General features: G+C 52.9%; 1 protein-coding gene across 1 annotated transcript; it reads right to left on the bottom strand.

Annotated features, from left to right (window-relative positions):
- Positions 1 to 1,852: 1,852 nt before the first annotated feature.
- LOC104546897 (dual oxidase 1-like) lies at positions 1,853 to 21,422 on the bottom strand (the record flags this gene model as incomplete). The annotated part of the gene is made up of 33 exons (XM_010192407.1): positions 1,853 to 1,975; positions 2,428 to 2,556; positions 2,651 to 2,806; positions 2,968 to 3,126; positions 3,282 to 3,514; positions 3,643 to 3,796; positions 3,995 to 4,122; positions 4,227 to 4,276; positions 4,381 to 4,480; positions 4,701 to 4,931; positions 5,685 to 5,863; positions 6,382 to 6,477; positions 6,939 to 7,008; positions 7,280 to 7,455; positions 7,685 to 7,778; positions 8,491 to 8,716; positions 9,134 to 9,319; positions 9,575 to 9,777; positions 10,388 to 10,501; positions 11,422 to 11,559; positions 12,866 to 12,984; positions 13,177 to 13,354; positions 13,758 to 13,916; positions 14,243 to 14,351; positions 14,550 to 14,637; positions 14,813 to 14,909; positions 15,053 to 15,113; positions 15,198 to 15,364; positions 15,878 to 16,079; positions 17,392 to 17,579; positions 18,637 to 18,801; positions 20,585 to 20,668; positions 21,331 to 21,422. Coding segments are annotated over 33 exons (4,654 nt in total), but the record flags the coding sequence as incomplete, so codon positions are not given.
- Positions 21,423 to 21,743: the final 321 nt, after the last annotated feature.

Raw genomic sequence — 21,743 nt, forward strand, 5'->3', positions numbered from 1 at the left:
TCTCTCCATGCTCTTTGCAAATAGCAAACTCTGAGCCCACAGGCCAGGAGCCAGGGCTCTTTTGCAGAAGGTGATCTGGAGGCCACCTGGGACCACAGCTGCTGTGCTGCAGCTCCCTGTGGGGCAGAAAGGACCGGTGCAGAGCTGGCTGCAGTGACCGCAGCTGTACGTGGCTCCCACAGGGCTGCTTTTGAGGGACACAGCTTGCTTTGAGCATGGAGGGAAGAGCAGGTGAGAAGTAAGTGGACAGCATCACTTAAAGGCTTTACCACTGCGAACAAGTTGTATTTTGTCAGGGATTTCAGGAAATGCTGAGTTTGTGAGCCATGAACGAGGTACTAGTGAGGTAGCAGGTTGCAGATAACAAAATCTAATCTTTAATTGCAGTCATGTTAATTTTAATACTGGGAGATCAGTCCCTTTCTTGGGCCGGTACTGAACTTTCCTCAATAAATGATACCCACTTGTTGCATCTGAGTCCACTGAAGTGTTGGGTTCTGAAGGGGTCTCCTGACTTTGGGCCTTGGGGACTGTGCAGGGCTCTTGCTGGGTCTCACTGGGTTGCAGGGAAGCTCAATGCTGACAGGACCATGAAACCTTAAATGACCTGGCCGCTTGCAAGTCAAAGCTTGTCTTTATTGCAGAGGTGGCCGAGTTAATCTTGGGGGGCATTAGCATGGCTGGGGGGGGGCTGGTCATCAGAAGACCCTGTTACTACACTGAGATGTAGAGCTACTGCCTCTGCTCCTGGGGAGGCTGTTTAACACCCCGAGGGCTGAAACTGTTCCTGAGGCACAGCCTCTCTGGGCTCCTGGGGTGTAGTTTACTCCCACGTTGGGTCTTGCTGGGGGGAATTGCCACTGTTGGGGCACTACTGGGGGTGCTGAGACACAGTCTGTGGGGCTGTGCCTGGGTTCAAATCTGTATCCCTCCTCCACCCCATGTACATCAGCAGTGCAGAGGAAACTCACTCCTGTTGAACGCATTTCCCAGTGGGCTGGCATAAATACTCTGTAACAGGATCAAGGCCAGTGCTATGCCCAAAGTACTGCAAGTCTCCAGGTGACCCAGGCCTAACTGCAGGAGTCAAGAAAATGTTTTAAAACTTTGACCAGCTTTATTTCAGCTCAATCTCAGCCTGCAAGAGCAGCAGCCCAGTGATGCAAAGCCAGGCATTAGTTAAACAAGCACAGATGATCCCTGATCAAAGAATGGTGACACTGCTGAAAGAAGCCAATGCAAACACAACTAAGGCCCTATGCAAACCCAGGGAAGGCTCGGAGTGCTAACAAGCAGGCACAAATGAGTGTGTTAGGAAAGGTGAACCTGTTTTAAGGAGAGGGATGGTGGGGAGCTCTCCAGCTCCTCAGCCCATGTGTATCATCCTGGTTTTGGGGCAAAGTGCCGCGGATTCAGGTTGTGCAGGCACCAAACTGTTCCCCAGAGCTGCTCATAGACATTCCCCGAGCCACCCAGCAGAGTATGAACTCTGGCTTGAGGGATGAAGGTGGCAGAGCCGCACTTGACTCCAACACTGGATTTTCTGGATGGGGACATGCCAGCCCAACCCAGGCTGCAGGAGTGTGTGGGTGCAGGATGCCCCGGGCTCAGGGCATCACACTGGGGCTGTGCGGGGCAATGCTGGGATGTCAGTGCTTTACTGATGTACTGGGTGCTGGTCACAGCTCTGTGGGTCTCAGCATCCATGCTCTTGGCCATGGATGGCTTTCTCCTGGGGATGGTGGTGGGTGGGAGCCTAGGACCACCCAAAGCATCACCACACAGGTGCTGGGGTTGAACACACATTTCCAATGAAGACTGCAGCCCAGGGGTGAAACGGCATGGTGTAGGGTCAGAAATTCTCATAGTGATGTGCAAAGAAGGTCTGGTCCTTCTTGTTCAGCTGCCGACAAGCCTTTTCCACGCTCTTTGTCATCCCAGGTGGGCCACAGCTGAACACCCCAATCTTCTGCACCTGGGGAAGGAGGGAGCCACAGGGGTCAAACCCAGCAGCACCAGCTCTCCCCCCAGCCCAGCCCCCCTTGGCCCCTTGCCCTCTGGCAGCTTTGGCCATGGATGCTGACCAAACAGCCTGTCCCAGCCTGAGGAGGCTTTTGGGGAAGTTGTCCCTTCCCCATGGTGCTGCTGGAGCCATGGAGGAAGGATGGGAACCCCCAGGGTCTCTGCCAGCTCCAGGCAGTGGCTGCAGCTGGGGTCTCGCTATAGCGGGGGGTGTTTGGCTGCTACGAGACATTGGTGGCTCTTGCAGCTCATCCTGGCTCTAGAGGGAAAGTGGGCTTCATGCCCCTTCTCCCCTGCCCTTGATGTGGATGCCACCAAGGTCTCCAGGGCCTGAGGGACAGGCTGGGACCAGCCCTCGCCCCTGGCCGATGGGTGCCCTCCTCCTGTCCCCGGCCAAGCACTGACCTCGGGGTGTACCTCCTGCAGTGAGTTAAAGAAGGGTACGAAGGGAGGCCGCCCGAAATGGGTGATGGAGCGCAGCCCTGTGAACAGGCTCTTGTTCAGCACCTTCTGGAAGTGCCGCTCGCAGATGTACTGAAAGAGAGATTGGCACATGTCAGATGGCCTGGCACGGCCCGGCGCGGCACGGCACGGCACGGCAGCCTCCCCGCGGGGTGGCCAGGCTCACCAGCATGGTGGTGCGCAGGTCAAACTTCTCGGCCAGCTGCGTGATGTAGATGTGCACGGAGACCAAGTCGTTCCTGTCCGCCTCCTCCACCTCGCGGATGATGTCTGCCAGCCACTCAAACTGCCGCTGCGTGCGTGTCACCCAGATGAAGTAGATCTGTGACACATGAGTATGAGACTCAGAGTGGGGCCAGCACCTGTATGCATATCCATGGGGCTTCTTCCCGGATGGATCGTGGAGGATTTTAGCCTCGAAGAAGCCAGCAGCAGCGGGACGCATCTCAGAAGGGCCCTTGTCTTCCAGATGCTTCCTCTTACCTTCTTACACAGCAGCTTGGAGCTTATGGATGACTTGAAGACCAGGTCCTTGAGGATGGATGCGAAGGGCGTCACGCCAATGCCTCCTCCCACCAGCACTGATACCTCGAACTTATTCCACTCCTGGTGTCCCTCACCAAAGGGCCCATCCAGATAGAGCTGGAAGGGAGCCAGCCATCAGCAGAGCATCTCCTGCCTCTGCTTGCCCAGGTCTTGGCCACCTTCAAGGCGGAGAAGCACCCTGGGCTGGGCACAACCCATTGCTGAGGTGCTCTCAGGCTTGGATGTCCCTGGAGAAGCAGCGTGGAGCTCACCTTGGGCAGCTTGCCAATGAGGGCCAGGCTCTCTGGGGAGTAGAGCTCCCTCAGGCGAGTGGTCCAGGGCCCCACAGCTCGTATGTGCAGGGTCAGCGTCTCCTCGTGTGGTGCGGAGGTCAGGGTGAAGGGGTGGTACTCGGTGGTGCCCAGGGCCACACAGGCGATGCGCACCCACTGCCCGGACTTGTAGTCAAAGTCCTGTGGACGCTGGAACCGGAGGTGGGTGACACCTGCAGAGGGGACAGACAGGATGGGGACTTTGTTGAGGTGGAGACATTGACTGGTGGAGGGTCCTCCATCGCTGCAGCCCCCAAGGCTCTTGTGAAGAGACTGGGCTGAGCCAGGGAGAATGTGGTACCTGAGGGCAGGAGCTCAGCTTTCACCACACCGATCTCCACCTTCTTCCTGCTCAGGCTGAGCAGCTTGTCCGCACTGTAGATGAGAGCCGGAATGATGAAGTAGACGTGGAAGCGGGGCTGCTGGATCAGCGCGTAGCTGCCGTGGATGATGACCTGGGCAGGGAGCAGCCCCCATTAGCACTCAGCACTGCAATTTGCTGCCCAGTGGCTCATTTGGGTGCAGCACAGCAGTGGTGGGGAGCTGGGACTGGGGTCTTTTGGACCTCCCCATCTATTTCACCTCATTGTGGGCTGACCCACGGGCTTGTGGTGCGTTGGCACCACCCCTCCCTCCCAGCTCAAATGCTTTACCAGGACGTAGAGGAGCACATAGAGGTGGTGGGTGATCCAGAAGCCCTGGAAACTGACACGTCGGAAGTGGTGGGTGGCAAAGACGTACATCACGGCCAGGATCACGAGCAGCAGCACTCCAGTCATCCCTGTGAGAGGATGGGTTGGGGGGGATCAGGGCAGCCCCACGGGGCTCCATCTGGGCTGGGCAGAGGCCTGCTTGTCCTGTGGTCTGCCTGCCGGGTGGTCTCACCTGGAATTGTCTGGAAGAACCACCAGTAATACTTCTGTGGGAGCTGTGACCTGGAGAGGGACCAGAGATTGCACCATGGAGTGGCCAGAGCAGACTCCTGGCTTCCACTTTCCCTCCTGTCCCTGCCCAGGAACTGTGTTTGAATTTCACCTACCCATCATCCATAAAGACACTGGAAAAGAGGCAGGACAAGACGCTGAGAGGCATGACTGAGAAGATGTAGACGTTCACTATGTGACCTGCAGTGTGGAGCACTGTAAGAGACAGAAACCAGCAGAGAAAAGCATCACTGCTGGTGTGGATAGAGATGCAGCAGACTCTGCTGATGTGACCAGAGACAGGGCAATTCCTCCCGTTCTCTGGTGCAAAGCATCTATGACTCTGCAGGCTCCAACCAGGTCTTCAAGCTTCTGCCTGGTCCACCTGCTTTAGCTGTGGTTCGTGGGTGGCACATCCTCCCCGCAGCCCACCTACCTGAGAAAATCAGGGCTGCCATGGCAATCCAGCGATGGAAGTCCACGGCGGCATCAAAGGGGATGTAATGGTTGAGGAAAGTCTCCCGCAGGACGGTGATGAGGTTGCGGCACATGGTAAGCAGGATGTAGGAGTACATGAAGGAGATGCAGGCAGCTGATCCCCGGGAAATGATGATCCCCACAAAGGTGGTCTGTGCGATTCCAGTGCTGGGGGATGCGAAGGCGTAGTCTGGGGAGAGAGAGTGGAGAGGGCGTCAACGTGCCTGGCGCTGAGGGACATGACCCTTCCTGCAACAAGGGGACAGCCACCTGCGTGGCTGCACCAATAAAAGGTCACCAGGGATGGGGCTGTGTGGGGACAGGGTCATGACTCTCCATGTCAGACCCCCCCAGAGCTGCTGGGTGACAGGGTCTCCTTGGAGGTCGAGGGAGGGGACCATCCTCTGTCAGGCACTGCGTAAATGCACTTTGTTATTGTGTCCTCAGTTGGGCATCCCAATGTGAAAGCCATCAGCAAACTGGAATGAGTACAGTGGAGGCCATCAGGCTGGGTGGGAGCTGGAGGACGTCATGCTGGGGAAAGCATGAGTGGCAGCAGCACTGAAGTTTCACTGAAGATAATTCAGGTTTGATGTAAAATAAAACCTCTTCACAAGGAGGATGATAAAAAATGACTACAAGCCAAATGAGGTGGTGGGATCTCCAACTTTGGAGCTCTTCAAACTTTCTCTAGACAAGGCCTTCAGCAGCCTGATTCAGCTATGAAACTGACCTTGGTCTGAGCAGGCCATTGGACCAGACCCCTCCCCAGGTGACTTCCAACCTCAGTAATCCTTCAGGTGTTCCAGTAGAGGGCCAATACAGCCCAAAGCTGTGACAGGACCTTTCACACACCAGCATGCCCCATGCAGCAAGCAGCTTTGAGAAGCCAAGCCCATGCACCCCTCCACGTTCAAGGCAGCAGGGCTGGATGGGCACTCACAGTAGGCTCTCTCCACGAACACGCCAGCAGTGATGGCAGAGAAGAGGACCACACAGACGATATGGCGCCGGTAATTCTCAACAAAGCGCTTGAACTCCTGGATCTTCTGCTGAACTTTGTTCTGCTCGTACTTCTTCCGTTGTGCTTTGGTGTACAAATGCAGCTGGTATTGGTTCACCCTGGTGACACAGGAGGGTTGGTGTCGTTTTCAGGTTTAGCCGGCAAGGTGAAAGGCAAATCAAGGATATTCTATTACAACAAATCTGGCCATGAATAAATACCATTTAATAGCTCCCTTGTAGAAATATTTGCTGCTGCCACAGCAAGTGAGGACCAGAGTCTCTGCCAGGCAAAGCCCCTCTCTGTGGGCAAGGCAAACACTCTAAAAACCACCATCCTGGGCTCTGGAGTTGGCCACTTCATTTTTTTTAGTAGAGGCACATCATCCAGACCAAGCTCTGACACCATCCCCACCGAGACAGGGTTGTCCCGTAGCTCCTCATCCAGTGTGATGTGCCTGCTGGGGCATCTCACGTCCCCTCCCTACATTGCACCTCCATCGTGGGGGAGCTGGCTCTCTGCAGCAGTGTCGTTTGACCAGAGGGCTGCCTGGTCTGACACAACTGAGGTGTAAGAAGCAGCAAACAGGCTGAACCTGAGCCTAAGGAGGTGCCCGGTGAGGAGAGGGTGTACTCACTTTCTGCCTGGTCTCTTCCTCAGCTCTTGTCCTTCTTGCTCCACGTAGTGGCTCATGGTATCCAGGGCTGAGTCTTTCTCCTCCTCTGAGATGGTTCTGTTGGAAGGAAAGCTATGCCTAGTCCAAGGCTGCACTTGCCAAAATCATCCCTGTTTCCCCCCTTTCCATCGCGGGCTCAGCTGAGAAGACATCCTGCTCTTCCTTGCAAGCCTGCTTGTGTCAACTTTAACTGCATGGTATGTGGGCTGGATTCACTCCAAGGTGACGTGTCCCTCCAGAAAGCAAAGCAGGACTCGCACCCCTATGTGGTGGATGCAACGGGGGTTCTGCAGGAGGCAGTTTCTCCTCTCTGCCTGCCTGGCTGCCAGGGCAGGAGGGCAGCAGCCCCACAGCAGCACCCAGCTTGCTCATGGGCATGTCCCAGGGTTGTCATCATGCAGGGCATACAAATTCCCAGTGGGAGCATTTGTTGGAGAGGCTGAGGTGAAGGAGAGATGTGCATCAGGGCAGAAAGAGAAGAAATAGCAGCAGCAGCAAGACTAAGGCAGAGAGCTTACCCTTTCGACTCTTTCTTTTTTATGAAGGAGACGCGGTTGTGCAGGTTTTGCTTGAGCACCTCTGGGACACCTTTGAGAAGCCAAAAGGACAAACAGCTGTTCAGAGCATGTGGGATGTGGTGCACCAGGTTTAGGTATCTTCCCTGAGCAGGAGTGGGGAGGTGCTCTGAGGTGGCCCAAACGCATCACATATGGAGCAACAGCCGATGCCCAGTTACTGTCCCATGGAGACTTGAGTTTGAGAGATTGATGGGACAAGATTTGGGAGCTATTTGTTGGCTGCTGCCCATCACCTCCAGCTCTGCAGGGCCTGGGATGAGCCAGTGCTCCTGTCCACTGACCTTTGATGCAGAGCTGGGTGAGACGAAGCTCGCTGTCATGGTCCCGCAGCATGTAATGGAAATCCTCCCATGTCAGCTCATTCCTGTCCTGAAACCCTGAGGCCTGAAACATGGACTCAGTCACCTGCTCTGCCTGATCTCTTGACAGACAGTTGTTGGAGATCTCGATGAAGGACCTGGAGTAAGGATGGGAGATGGAAGCTTCAGAGGACCACAGCTTGAGAACTTCAAATAACACAGGGCAGATCCCCAGGCCAGTTTCACAGGAAAAATGGGCTTTTGGCTGTGAGTGTTGAGCCCATGGGCTCTCACTTGGGGAGTGAAGCATTGAAACTGGGAGCTGCTTTTGAAGACACCTATGTTTACAGACATTTTGAAAACATCTAGAAAGATGAGGAGAAGTACCTGAGCATCCTCAGAAACTCCTCCTTGGAGAGGAACCCATTCTCATCAATGTCATACATCCTGAACATCACCTTGGACTTCTCCTCTGGGGACCCTGGTGGAAAGAAAGGGAGGTGAAGTAAGAGCAAATTCCTATTTTCATAGCCTAAAGTGCATTCAAACATTGTCTTTGAGAGTCTGGATCTGGAGCAGTGAAGTCTCACCCAGCTCTGAAAAGACTGAAACCACACTGCTGAGCTGATGGCAGCTTGAACAGTGACTGACGGCAAGCAGCGTGCTGCCCTTGTGCTTTACCTTCTGAAGTGAAAGGTGAAAATTTGGGTAGGTACACATTCTTTCTTGTGCATTATTTTGCAAATTCAGAATGTGTTTTTGCACAGCAGTGGTTTTTCTGGGAGCTGCTTTGCTTGAATCTGGCACTCACCACCTACATCTATGAATCTACCTGTCCAGTGGTCCTTCAGGGAGGATCAGATATGACAGCAGACACAGTTGTTGTCATCTGTCAAGGTCAGGATGTGTGGTCCACTCAGGAGTTGAGGCAGACTTGTATATGGTGGTGACAGATCAGCAAATCACTGCTCTGAGATAGCTCCCTTTATGAACAGTCTTACAGAAATCATAATTACATTATCGCTGTCCCGTCACTCAAGTTGAAGCTGTCCTAGGTAAAAGGAATTTTAACCCCTAGAAGTGCCTACAGATTGACCTGCTGGATGGATCTTATCCTTCACTCTGCTGGTGGCATTGCCAAAGCCTAAAAACAGGACTGAGGGCAGCAGATGAAGACCAGCTCCAGCTCCCACCTTTCATGAAGACCACCAAGATGTCCAGGAACTCCCGGAAGGAGATGTAGCCGTTGCCATCTTTGTCGGCCAGAGAGAACATGGAGTCCACAAACATAGAGTGGGCTTTGAGTCCCAAGGCCTCAGCAAACTCAGCCCTGCTCAGCTCACATGTCAGAGAATCCTTTGCCGTCTGTGAAGATTCAAAGTTGAGCTCTCCAGCATTGGACTTGTCGATTTCCAGCACCTGCAGATTGTGTCCCACAAAAGAAATCCCATGAGTGCTGGCAGAGCAGAAGGCCGCTGTTCACTTGCCCCACCAGTTACACAAAGACTGGTGGCTCCCCTGGCACTAAACTCATGGCAGACACCATGGTGAAGTCCTGTGTTTCTCCTACACAACGTGACTTTTACGCTGAACACGACTGACTGTTATGGAGACCTCATTTACATTACCCAAAAGTCTCTTTGCAGGTTTAGACACCACAGCAGAACTCCCTTTGTCTTGTGCAAGGGAAAATGTCCCTTGGTCCGGAAAGTGTTGGCAGCTTTCCTGTGTGTGGCTTACCGGCTGTTACAGGAAGCGACAGCCGCAATGTTCGTTGCTTAATCAATACAGAAATATCTTCCTCCATTCATCAGAGCCTGCCACACCTCTACATACCTGAGCAAACAAGTGTCTGAAGAAAGTCTCCAGAATTTGTTTCCTCTGCTCCTGGGTGACTGCCCGTTTCATCAGGCTCTGCTCCTTCATCTCGGACATGTGCAGGTGAAGGCCACTCCGCTCCACGTAGCCTCGTAGCTTCCCAATGAAGTTGCTCCTCTCTGTATGCTCGCTGAAAAGCAGCACCTGCAAGAGATCCCACCAAATGGCTGTGAGCAACAGAGGCTCGGTCAGGATGTGAGTGCTGCTGTTCTCCACCACAGTGGTTGCTCCATGGTATGAGCTGGACCTGGTGGTTCTCAGGAGGCCACAACCACCCTTCAGGGACTTATGCTGCTCCCAGTGCTCAGGACTGAGTGGTGCAGGGTATAGGTGAGCAATGTCAGAGGATGGTGGAGGGTCCAGAGAAGGGTATCACACTCCAGGCATTGTGGTACTCACCAGGTCGTACTCCTTGGGGCTCTTCAGGAGCAGAGCTTTGTTCCCTTTGTTGCTGGAGAGGATCACCTCGACTCTTTGAAGGGCTTTCAAGCTGACACTCCGGAGCACAGACCCTCTCCCATCCAGCACTTTGAGCACTTTGTCAGCTTGGAGCTGAATGTAGACAGGAGAGCTGTCTGTCTTGGGACCATGCCACTCCATGGCTGATGAGAGAGAGCACAGAACTCAGCTGGAAAGGCCCACTTTGCACTCCTGTTCATCCCAGCACCTCCTTCACCAAGGTGCATCTTGGAGGTGATTGCATGACCAAACACATGTTAGGGGAAGAATTATGATCTCCCAACGATGGAGCTCAAGTGCAAGGACACAGGAGGAGCAGAGATCATGGAGCAGCAAGGCAGTATTTTTCCAGTGTCCAGAGCAAGGACATATAGTCCCTGTCCTGGAGCTAATGATGCAATGGCTCTACATAGGTTTCCTTCAGGTAAGTTATGATCTGGAGAGGGCTGGAATCAGAGGATCATAGGGTGACTCAGGATGGAAAGGTCTCTTGCTCAACCTCCTGCCCAAAGTAGGACTAGCTACTGGGTCAGGCCAGCCTGCTCAAAGCTTTATCTGGTCAGGTCTTGGACAGGATGCAGACTGCACAACCTCTCTGGGCTACCTGCTCCACTGCTTGACCACCCTCCTAGGAAAACAGCTTCTCCTTACACCCAGTCTGGATATAAGCTCCAACCCCAGCCCTGCACTGGTACGTGCTCTGACTCAGCAGCACCACCAGAAGCCATCGCAGGATGGACAGTGCCGTCTCACCATGTATTGCCTCGCCAGTCACCTCCCTCCGCACGCTGGAGCCCTGCTTCTTCTGCAGCTTTTTGAAATCTCTCTTGCGGAGAATGGCAACGATCCAGGCAACAAACAGAGTCACTGGGGGCACATGGGAGAAGAAAGCATGAAATATCACAAAGCTCCTTCCCACTTTGGCAGCATCACCTGTACAACTGGGACAGACAGGGGTTTATTTGTTCCCTGTCACTTCTAGCTCAGTGCTGCATGGATTTATTTAATGCAGAGCTGCTCCATGAAAGCCCTGCTCCCTCCTGGTGCCCAAGGACCCTGCAACCTCAAGAACCTCAGGGGTGTCCAAGACTCACAGAATCACAGAATCACTCAGTTGGAAAAGACCTCTGAGATCATCATGTCCAACCGTTCCTGTCTACCCACTAAACCATATCCTTAAGTACCTCATCTACCTGCTCCTTAAACAGATCCAGGGATGGTGCCTCCACCTCCTCCCTCGGCAGCCTGTTCCAGCTTCTGACGACCCTCTCAGGAAAGAACTTCCTCCTTATCTCTAACCTGAACCTCCCTTGGCACAGCTTGGTGCCGTTTCCCCTTGTTCTATCCCCCATCACCTGGGAGCAGAGACCAGCACCCACCTCTCCACAACCTCCCTTGAGGTAGTTGTAGGTGGTGATGAGGTCTCCCCTCAGCCTTCTCTTCTCCAGGCTAAACAACCCCAGTTCCCTCAGCCACTCCTCCTAAGGCTCGTTCTCCAGAGCCCTCCCCATCCTTGTGGCTCTTCTCTGAACACGCTCCAGAATCTCAACATCCTTCTTATAGTGAGGGGCCCAGAACTGAACACAGGACTCGAGGTGCGGCCTCACCAGTGCCGAGTACAGGGGGATAATCACCTCCTTGGACCTGCTGGTCACACTGTTTTTAATACAGGCCAAGATGCTGTTGGCATTGACTCAGCACCTCCTGCTGGGAAGTGCTTGGTCCATGGGTGCTTGACCCCTTTCTCTAGTGGAAAAGAAGATGGCTAAAGAAATGGAGTGGCAAACCTAAAGGCAGGCAGCAGAGGACAATGATGATGATCCCGAAGCCTGCGCCACTGCCTTCGAAGTAGTCCAGCATGGTCATGGGCGTGCAGTTGGCCAAGTGTTGAGCTGTCAGCTGCTGGGGCTGGGGGCATGGGTCCCCTGAATGGGGGAAGACAGACTGTGAGCGCTATGGATCTTTTACCCATGTTACCTCCATCCCCCTGGGAACCTCAACATAATGATGCTGGTGGGGTTCATTGCCAAGTGACCAGGGAGCACCGCAAAATGAGGATGCTCAAGTTAAACTCCAGATCTTAGAGGATAACCCTTGTTTTTGGGTTGAACCTTTGCCTGCCAAAGCAAACCAAGCACAGAGCACAAGCGCTCTGGGAGTTCAGCACCATCACCTCCTGAGCAAGAATCACCCTGGGTCACAGCAAATTGGGGCTCACAGCCTCTACTCATCCATATGCTGCAAATCAAGGGAGCCATCACAGTGTGATTGCATGGAATGCACGCCAAGGGAACCACAGCGCCTTGCCAGGGCTGGAACGTGTGCCAAATAAAACGCTTTCAGTAAATGGGAAGGGTTAGGCAAGATCCTGAGAGGAAAACATGTGTTGCTGTGTTTGGCTACACCTCACCCTGAGCGTGGCAGCAGGACTCTTTTTGGGTCTCAGTGAGGAGAGGAAGGCACATTTCAGGGTTGGAACAGGAGGGCACCACAGTGAGGGGTGCACGTCAGCACAGGACTAGCCTGCCCCTAGCCTGCTGGGAACCTAAAGCATGCTGGGACACAAGCCCTGAGCTCTCCCTGGGCTGAAATCTGGCTGGTACAGTCCACACTGCTGTTGCACCCACATCTGCAGGAAAGCCTGGCCATCCCTACCAGCAGCCCTGGTTAACCAACAACCCCGTCGATGGAGCGGCCGGGCAGGAGTGGACATTGCAGTACAGCACCCAGGGTACACTCAGGGGTTGCAATTAAAGGCAAAAGTAGGCAATGTTACACTTTCACAGTATGAAGAGCTTAACTCATTTGCAAGCTTCATCACTTTCCAGGTTACTCATCAGTTTAACCTGCAGACCTGTGTGTGCTTGTATATCAAAGGAACCAGAAGACAAGTCAGTGAGGAGCGTGACACAGCACAGGGTAGACAGAGGCCAAGTTTTAACCCCAGCACAACCTTCCAAGGCATCAGTTGCATTTTTGTACCCGGAGATCTTTCCAAGACTCATGCAATGCACACACCTGGACCTCAGCCCACTTTCAACATCAGCACTACCTGCCCTGCTTGCAAGCAACCCTTGCATTTTGCACACAATTTGCTGGCTTAGGGGCATAGCAGGTGTCACGCTTGAGAAACTGCCTACCCAATGCTTTCTCTGTGTCACTGAGTCACCGGCTGTGTCACCAAGATGGGTCTGCTCTCTTCCCTAACTCGTTAGTGCAGTTTGCACTCACCCTCCCTCCAGGTGAACACATGGGGCTGGAGATCTGTGGAGTTCGCGTGGGTGACAGCAACCAGGACGTCATGAAAGGTGGTGCTACGGATCTTCCTGACTTCCTCCACTGTGAACAGCCTGGGGAAAAGATGTGGGGCCAAGCAGTGGCCCTGGGTGTCACTGTCTGCTGGCAGGAGGGATTTGCTCCCTACACTGTTTCAGGAATTGAGGAAGCTGGATTTTCCTCCAGCCCCAGTTGTTATGTCTTACTGGGGACAGCAGAGCTGTGGGCAGCCAGCATTATGTGCCAGACAGGGAAGAGGCATTTACCCATTCCTGGTGTTTTCGAACCAAAATCTGTCACCGTCACGCAGGCGCACAAACTGGTCCAGGATGATGGCACTGAAGAGGGAGCCATTAACCTCCATCATACCTCCAGGGAGCAGCTCCAGTCCAGCTGTGTTGTTCGCATACAGAGCAGCAACCTCCAGGACCTGGCCAGAAACCCCCATCACACACGTGTGAGCAGAAGGAATTCTGCCAGGGCCTCAGAAAGTCTTTCATTTCCCAGGCATCACACATCCATGAGCTGGGAGGATGCTCAGCCCCACACAGCCTTGAGCTCATGGCTTGGACTTGAGCAACTAAACATCCCTCTCAGAGCATCTCAGCTCCAGGAACAGGGCACCCAGCAGCACACAAGCTTAGCACTGGGGCAGGTTATATTTATTCATGCCGTGTAATTACAGTAGCAGTCCCCAATGCGACAGCTCCACAGGCATGAAAATGAGCTAGGGCAGGATGCACACTGATGTCCCTCTTCCTACATTGTTGGGGAATGCCAGTTACTGCCTGAACTGCCCCAGTATCCTTGCACTTTCTGTGCCCAGATCAGTTCCCTGTTACCTGTTGCTCCAGGTGTGGGGCAAAGTCTGACCAGTTCTGGAGAGGCTCCAATCCGAATCGCTCCCGGGCTTGGTTATAGGTGGGCAGGCCAAGGTCTCGTCCGCGCTGGAGCCAGCTGGCCACGTAGTCAGTGCGGGAGTACTTCAGGGGCCCATACCAGTAATCTGTGGGGGGATTTGAAGCCTTGGTGACGGCAAGGCAGAGCCAGAGAAGCAACCCCAGCTTCCCCAGCTCTTGGGCTGGCCTTGTCCCTCTGCCATGGGCAATGCTGAACATGGAGATCTTCTCCATGCCTTTGCCAGGACAGTCCCAGAAATATGCTTAACACATCCTGTGGCTTCTGTGCGCTTCCACTAACAAGGTTGAAGCTGAGCTGAGTGTGTGATTGGGTGGCGATGGGACCGATCTCCCTACTTTGGTCTCTGCACACCCCCAGGAGAGTCTCCCATGGACTCGCCAGCTGTAGCTGTGATCGCAGGGGAGTGCAGACCTTGGAGATCTTCCACCACGATGTTGTCCTCCCGCTCTGCAATCTGTGAGCTCATCCCCAGCAGGAGGTTGTCCACGTCTACATCCTCTGCCTGCTGCTGCCTGGTGCTCTGAGGGGAGATGGGAACAGCAGTCAATGTCTCATTGGTCCAAAGACATGGGACAGCCCCACACTCCCGATCTGGTGAATTCTGCACCCAGTTCCCCTTTCACCTCCCTTTGGGGCCCTCCATAATGTAAAGCAAGGAATTATGCCCCTCTGGCCAGACTGCCACGTCCTCAGGACCCTTGCACTTCCGTTCCCGTACCTCTCTGCTCCAGTAGCTGTTGCAGAGTCGCACTGCTGGGAATGAGCCACTGGGGCTGGACACGTTCTGGAACTGGCACATGGGGGCTCTGGAAGAGCAGAGAGGTGCTAGTCCCACAGACACCGGCCAGGACTGCCCTGAGCTGGCAGGGCTTGGCTGTCTCAGTGAGGAGCAGAACACTCCAGGGAAGGGACAGGGCCCATCCCCAGCTGCCACTCCATCTCAGGCACTGCTCTCCCACAGCCCTACCCAGCTACTCTTACCTCATGTAGACACCCGGTGGCATCATGGTTGCCAGGAATTGCCTTGCAGCTGCCACAAACTCCGGTGAGAGGCTGGGATCCAGGTGCTGCTGGTAGCCTGCAGGCCAGCAGCCAAAGTCCATCACCCAGGCTGGAGGGAAAGGGGGGCCGAGCACCTCTCCTGCCCCATCCTTCAGTTCCCCTGGTCCTCCTACCCCTGCCCCCAGACACCCCGCAGCTCCATTACCTGCTGTACCTCACCTTTGTACTCTGGGACAGGTCTCCCCAGCAGGGTCGGCAGCCACTCATACATCACGATGCTCTGCGGCACAGTGGAGCTGGGTCAGGGTCAGAGCCGGGGTAGATATTGGGGGTCTGGACAGAGCCAGGGCATACCATTCCTCACCTGGAAAGTGGCGATGACATTCTTGCGAGTGTACTGGAAGAGGTCCTCATCAGACCAGGTGGGGTGTTCCTGGGCCAGCACCATGGCCTGGTGGTTGTGGTACCGAAACCAGGCGATGCTCTCAGCCTGCAGGAAGCGGTTCTCATTTCCCCAGGCACTCCCCAGGTCTGCAAGAGCCATCAAAACCATCAGTGAGGGATGCTGCCACTGGGTCTAGCTTTGCCTGTGGCTGAAGGAGCACCCCCAACCCAACATCTCCTCATCCTCTTGTCCCTCTTTTCTCCCCAGGGAGACAAGCAGCCCAAACAAGCAAGAAGCAGCACTGGGCCCTCAGCACAGACAAAAGGTTGGGCAGGTGAGGAATTCAAAGCAAACTGAGCAGGTTTTATTGTCTGCAGCCCCTTTCCCCAGAGAAGACTCCCTCAGGTTAGAGGGATGAGAACCCACCAGTCTCTGTGTGTTGGCTGGGAAATGACCTGCTGCCTCCTGGGGCTGCGGCAACTTCCTCCCACTCAGGCTAGGAAACTGCCTGCTCTCCACTGTCCTTAGTGTCCTGGCTCACCACACCCCCCTGCCCTTTCTCAGGATCCTCTCTGGGCTCAGCTCCAGGGACCTCCTGCTCCCCCAGTTGTGGTCAGTGATGGAGCCAAGTAGGTGAAAATTGAGGATGCCGCCATTACCATAGATCCCCTGTGGACCACCCTGTCCTGTGGATGGATCCAGTGCCTTCCACATAGGGACTCTCCCATCTGTCTCCCTTGGGAGGCGTCCACTGGGCCCCGACGCCAGCTGTCCCCTCGAGAAGCTCCTCAGGGCATCGCTCCAGGAGTGCGAGGAGCCATAGATGGAGCTGCCGTCCAGCCAGCCTGTCACCTCGTTGGTCTAGGACAGGCACAGTGAATGGGCATTAACAGGCACTGGAGTCTTACGGAAAGGTGCAAAACATCAGAAAAGCCACAACCCAGCCCTTTAGGTCTTGCAAGGCAGTTCTGCTGTTTTAACAAGAGCTGTCAGGATGCAAATGTAAATGCTGACAGCCTCTATGCAAATTGCAGATACAGCTTTTTCAAAGGTATACTTTGGGAGTTTTTTCCAATTCTTTTCAGCTGTGCTCAGACATTCATGAATTCCTAACAGGCAAGACCAAGCTGGAAGGAAACTAAACCCATCTCTGGGGAAAACAGAAACACTGGAGCTTTCCACTTTTGGGAGCCCTGTCCTCACAGCAGGGAGTCCCAGTGTCCTGGCAGCATGCTGAATATCTCCCCTACAAAATGGTTTAGTGAAAACAGTCTTTTGAGTCTGAAAACAAGCTAGAGTTTTCATTTTTCTAAGGTTTGAAATACTGCTAAAAACATGACTTGCTAATCTGGTCTCATTGTCGTTTGTCATGTGAAAGGTTGAGGCGAATATTTTGCTTTGGCGATTTTGATTGTAAAGATTTCCAGCATGAAAGTAAAAGCACATGAGCTTGGGAACACATCCAGCCTCAGCACAGCAAATGGAGAAATTGAGAGAAAATCTAGTTTGGTTGGGTTTGTTTTGTTTTGTTTTGTTGGTTTTTTTTTCAAAATGACTGAAATTCAGAGAAGCTTTACAAGTTTACTACTTTATGACAGTATCAGCTCAGTTTTGTGATACATCATTAAAGATAATATTTGATGCCTAAAAATATGTCATAAATACTGGCCTTCTAGAGTAGCACAAGTGTATAAAATCGGGTTATGAATGTTCATTACACTTGTACCAAAAAGGCTGCAGTTATCACCTGTTTCCCCACATGCAGACAGCCCTACCTTTTGACTGAAGTGACCAAAAACTCTGGCAGATGAGGAAAACTGCAAATTGCTCCTGCTTTACCCTTTCCTCTTCTGCCCTCCATAACCTATGCAGGATACTGAAATTTGCATTAAAATAGATGATAGTCAGAGCTAGAGTATTTAAGTTCTCCGTGGCCAAGAAAAGTACTGAACTCGAGCAACCACAAATGTTGCTCCATGTGAACCAGTACCTTGGAGGTTGTGCTTTGGGTTAATTTACAATTGGTTCAAACACTTGAGAGATATATATTTTAAGGAAATGGTGGTGCTTTCCTATTGTTTTGCAAACACTATCTTGGCTGTTATAGACCCTGATGCTGAGTGAAGAGGAATTTAGCTGAAAGGCAAAGAGCAAAAGAAACACAATCTCCTACCTGTTCACGGGGGCTGTTGGGGCTCTGCCCTGTCCCAGTCGCCCACTGGATGCGCTGGAAGGGCAGGACCACATCTCCAGTGCCTGCAGGGTCAAACACAGGGTCTCCAGATGGAATGTGGATGTTCAGGAACTCAGCAGGGCAGCCAGGTTTCTCTGTCCCCAGGATTTCCGAGAGCACGTGGAAACCTGCCAGAGAGCCAAGCATGGTCAGCAGCTGGCAGGACAGCCACCAGCACCTGCAACAAGGTGTGACTGTGGGCAGCTGAGCCATACATGGGCTGAGGGGTCCACCCTGTGGAGCAAGAGGGGTTTCCTTCCCTGCCTTTGCTGCTGGCTTGCTCCACCACTTTTAGAGAAAGTCACTTTGGGCTGAAGCCCAAACATGCTGAGCTCCAGTCCACAAAAACAGGGCTTTAGGTGCCCCTGGCCAGACCTCATGAGTCGGGTAGGATCATTCAGGGACCAGGGTGGAGAAAATCAGCAAACAGATGTTCAGAAACCACCAGCAGCTGGACCATCTGCTGACCACCACTTCACCAGGAGCAAGGCTCTGCATTTAGCCATTATTTCCCTGAACTCCTTCTTGCCTGTGGCCTTCAAGGCCAAGGGTTGCTGCTGATGCTGAGCCCAGTGGTTATCATTGCTCTTGGCTCATTTAAGCTTTGGTGTCACACTAGCGTCTGCCCTTCCTGTGGCCCTTCTTTGGGCTGAGCACCCCAGCTTGGGTGTCTGGGAATGTGTATGAACCTTAAGCTGTACAGGGAGCTAATAATCTCCATTTCTTTGACAAGTTCAGCCTGTTTCCTCAGTAAGTTGAGGGTAGCTCCCAGAGATCGACATCCCCAGGTTTGGAGACCCAAGACCCCACTGAGCTCCTCAGCAACAGCAAAAGCTGCTCCAACTTGCAGCAGTTCTGCCCAGCAGTCACTTACAGGGAGGCTCTTAATGCATCAGTCAGTCATCTTGCAACAAGGTAAATCTACCACTAAAACAAATGACGAAGTTTCCAAACGACAAATATCAGCATTTGGGGCAACTGCCAAAGATCAATGAAAATTCAAGCAAACTCTCTTTGCTGGACAGTACTTTGGTATGGAGATACCCAAGGCTTTATCTTTTGGGTGTGGGTTTGCTCTGAAGCTGGGGGGTGAGGAGTGCTCCAATGCGTTGCCTTGGAGTGTGAGAAAACATTTTTTCATCTAAATCAACACTTTTCCACCCAGTTCCAGGCCCCAGCTCTTACCAAAGAAGACAGCCAGCACAGTTGTGTTCCTGCGGGAGGGCAGCCCGGAGGGTCCCCGTGCCACTGCATTGCTGAGCTGGCGAGCATTGGGCACACGCGGCTCCTGCAGCGCCTGGTAGACGCCATCCGCATAGTTGGCCGGCAAGAGACGCAGCAGCCTGGCACCTGCAGCACCAAAGAAACACAATGTGGGTCCAGCGGCACCCAGCAGACAGGAGGTACAGTGGCAGTGAGATGTGAGGGTCCCAGCAGACAGCAAAAGGATGGCATAGAACCTTATAGTGGCCAAGAACACACAGGTTTTGGTACCAACACCCAAAACTTCATATAACACTGAGATCAGTGCTCTCAAAATTAGGAGAGATCCTCCATGGGCACGTTCCCTTCCATTTGTCCTTCTCTGGTCCATGTGCACCCCTGTTGCCTCCCGGCAGTCTGGGGTGGTGTGTTCCAATGGGTAGCTGTGTTGACTATGCAAACCTGCATAAACATGGTGATCGCCAACACCATATTGAGCAGGAGAGGGAACAGCCAAAAAGACAGAAACATAAGGGAGAAGATGAGAGAGAAACACCCTGACTTTGCACCCATTCCCTATCCTGTAACTGAAATGCCAGGAGACTTCATTTCTGATGAGCTAGTTTGTTTCGAAAGACTCTTGACCAGTGTGGTGGGCTTCATTTGCGGGAGTGCCCCAGAGCTCAGGGAAATTCTGAATTACTGGCTTAGTTTCGGGTTACGTTTCCATAGGTTTATTTCCAAATGTTAAGGTCTGATCTGTCTGCTCTGGGAGAACAGAACAGAACAGAACGTTAGGGATTGGAAGGGACCTCAAAAGATCATCTAGTCCAATCCCCCTGCCGGAGCAGGAACACCTAGATGAGGTTGCACAGGAAGGCGTCCAGGCGGGTTTTGAATGTCTCCAGAGAAGGAGACTCCACAACCTCTCTGGGCAGCCTGGTCCAGGGCTCTGTCACCCTCACTGAGAAGAAGTTTCTTCTCAAATTTAAGTGGAACCTCCTGTGGGAAGGGGAGATCTTGTCTGTTAAGAACCCACCGGATCTCCCTGCCAGGCTTTGGAGTAACCAAATGGTTGGTGACAGACATGTCATGTTGGAGAGCCATTTGGACTCAGAGGAAGCTGTGTAATCGTCACCACACTTTGTGGCACTGTGTAGATGACCGATCTGGGCTACAGGAAATAGGAGGATTCACAATAGATAATATTTTAGATAAGATCCTGCCTGATCTGCCCTGGTTTCTGCCTCAGGGACATCTCCTAGAGGTGGACCCATGGGCTGGCTGTAGGCATGAAAAAGCAGCTCACCACTGGCACAGGAAGATCCCACATACTTGACCCAGTGCAGAGCAGTAGATGCTGCACAGCAGCCCAGCAGCCCAAGATCTGCCCTGTGCAGAGTGGAAAAGGAGTAGGTCTGGCATGCCTTGACCATGAACTTGTCTGTCTCTTGCCTTGTGTTGAATGCTGCTTGAACTGCATGCTGATTTTGGCTAAAGATGCCTTTTCCCAGCTCTAGGATCCCTGACCACCACTGAAATGTCTGCTGGGAAGAGCAGGGTCCTCCCTACCTTAGCTATTTTGAAAGGTCCTGCAAGGGAACAGCTCTGCTCTGGGGCTGATCCAACACCAGCATGATCTGCAAATAATGTCTGAGCAGCACGTGAAAATGGCAAGGCCAGAATGGGAGGCAAATCTGGGCTGCTTCACCCTTCCAGACTGCTCTAACAGGACTCTTAGATGCATCTAGGGACCTACCTTGAGTGCAAAGAGCCACCTCACAGGGTCACAGCAGGTGGCATTTCCTGGTCACTTGCCTGGTTCAGGCTCAAGTCAGAAAGGGGTTCTATTTCAGTGGTAAAGCAAGTCAGATGCCAAAGTGCCAGCTCACCCCACCCCACCACCCCCATCCCCAGGCCTGGCACTCACCCACCGAGCCGCGGCTGTGGTGCAGTAGGTTGTTGTACCAGCCATCGTAGCGCTGCACCTCCCAGGAGATGCTCTCCTGGGCTCCTGGAAGAGACCAGACCCACTTGGTGAACAGCAAAACTAATGCATGAAACAAGCATTTCCATTACAGAATTGTATTTATATTGTGATCTTTTCCCATATTCTTTCTGCAACTTTCTGTGCAGTTTCTTGGACAAGTTTCGCATTCCTTTTGAGGGATAAGCAATGTCTATGTTAAGAAATCAATGTTTGTGATCCTTATGTCCCCAAATCAACTTCTGTCCTCCACTAGTCTACTCCGAATGGATCTTCATTTTTGCCCTCTCTCTCCTCGTATCACAAGAAGTCTCTTCTGATTTCTGACTCCCACAAAGTCCATGTAAGTCAATGCTCTCAGCCGTGCACTGTTTATCAGCACCAGCTTTTGTCAATAAATACATGTTTTGTTTCCTTCATGTTAATTTGTAATGTTTTTAATATAGGACTAGCAAGAAGCTCCAGTTCCTGGTTACAAGCTGTGTACATACACAAACAGCAGTAGGTGAGTCTCCCAATCTGCAGGCTCTGCAAGTTCAGCATTTTGCTCCAGTTTTTTTCTTTACACCTCACAAACTGAATCATCCCTGTCTCTGATACAATGACTCATGACTTAGAGGACATTCCTCTGAGGGGCAGAAACTATCCAGAATCTTCCCTTGGATCCCCTTCCCCAAAACCATACTTACCTGCAAAGGTCCATATCACCAGCAGAACCACGGTCAAACTCAACATCATCTCCGTGGGCTGCATTGGCCACTGGGTCCTTGGAAGCAGCGACCTGCAAAGGGAGAGGAGCAGTAGCATAACCTCAGCTCCCTCTTGCGGTTTCTGCTGCCTGGTAAAACTCTGCTGCCATCATCATCCACCAGCAGTGCCTCCCAGTTCGGGCCGTGGGAAGGGGGCAGGCTCTACCACCCTGGGAAAGCTCTGTCAGGAGGTGCCAACTGGCCTGAGGAGATCTTTCTGCTGGAGCAGGACCAGTGTCCTTGCCTCAGGGTACCCTTGCTGTGGGTTCACAACTCAGAAAGTTGTTAAGCTGTAGCAGCTCTGTTACAGAAACACAGTACTCATTACAGAAACAGCCGTGTTTCAGCAGGCA

The sequence above is a fragment of the Mesitornis unicolor genome, unplaced genomic scaffold, assembly GCF_000695765.1.
Source record: "Mesitornis unicolor isolate BGI_N332 unplaced genomic scaffold, ASM69576v1 scaffold50210, whole genome shotgun sequence".
Lineage (NCBI taxonomy): Eukaryota > Metazoa > Chordata > Aves > Mesitornithiformes > Mesitornithidae > Mesitornis > Mesitornis unicolor.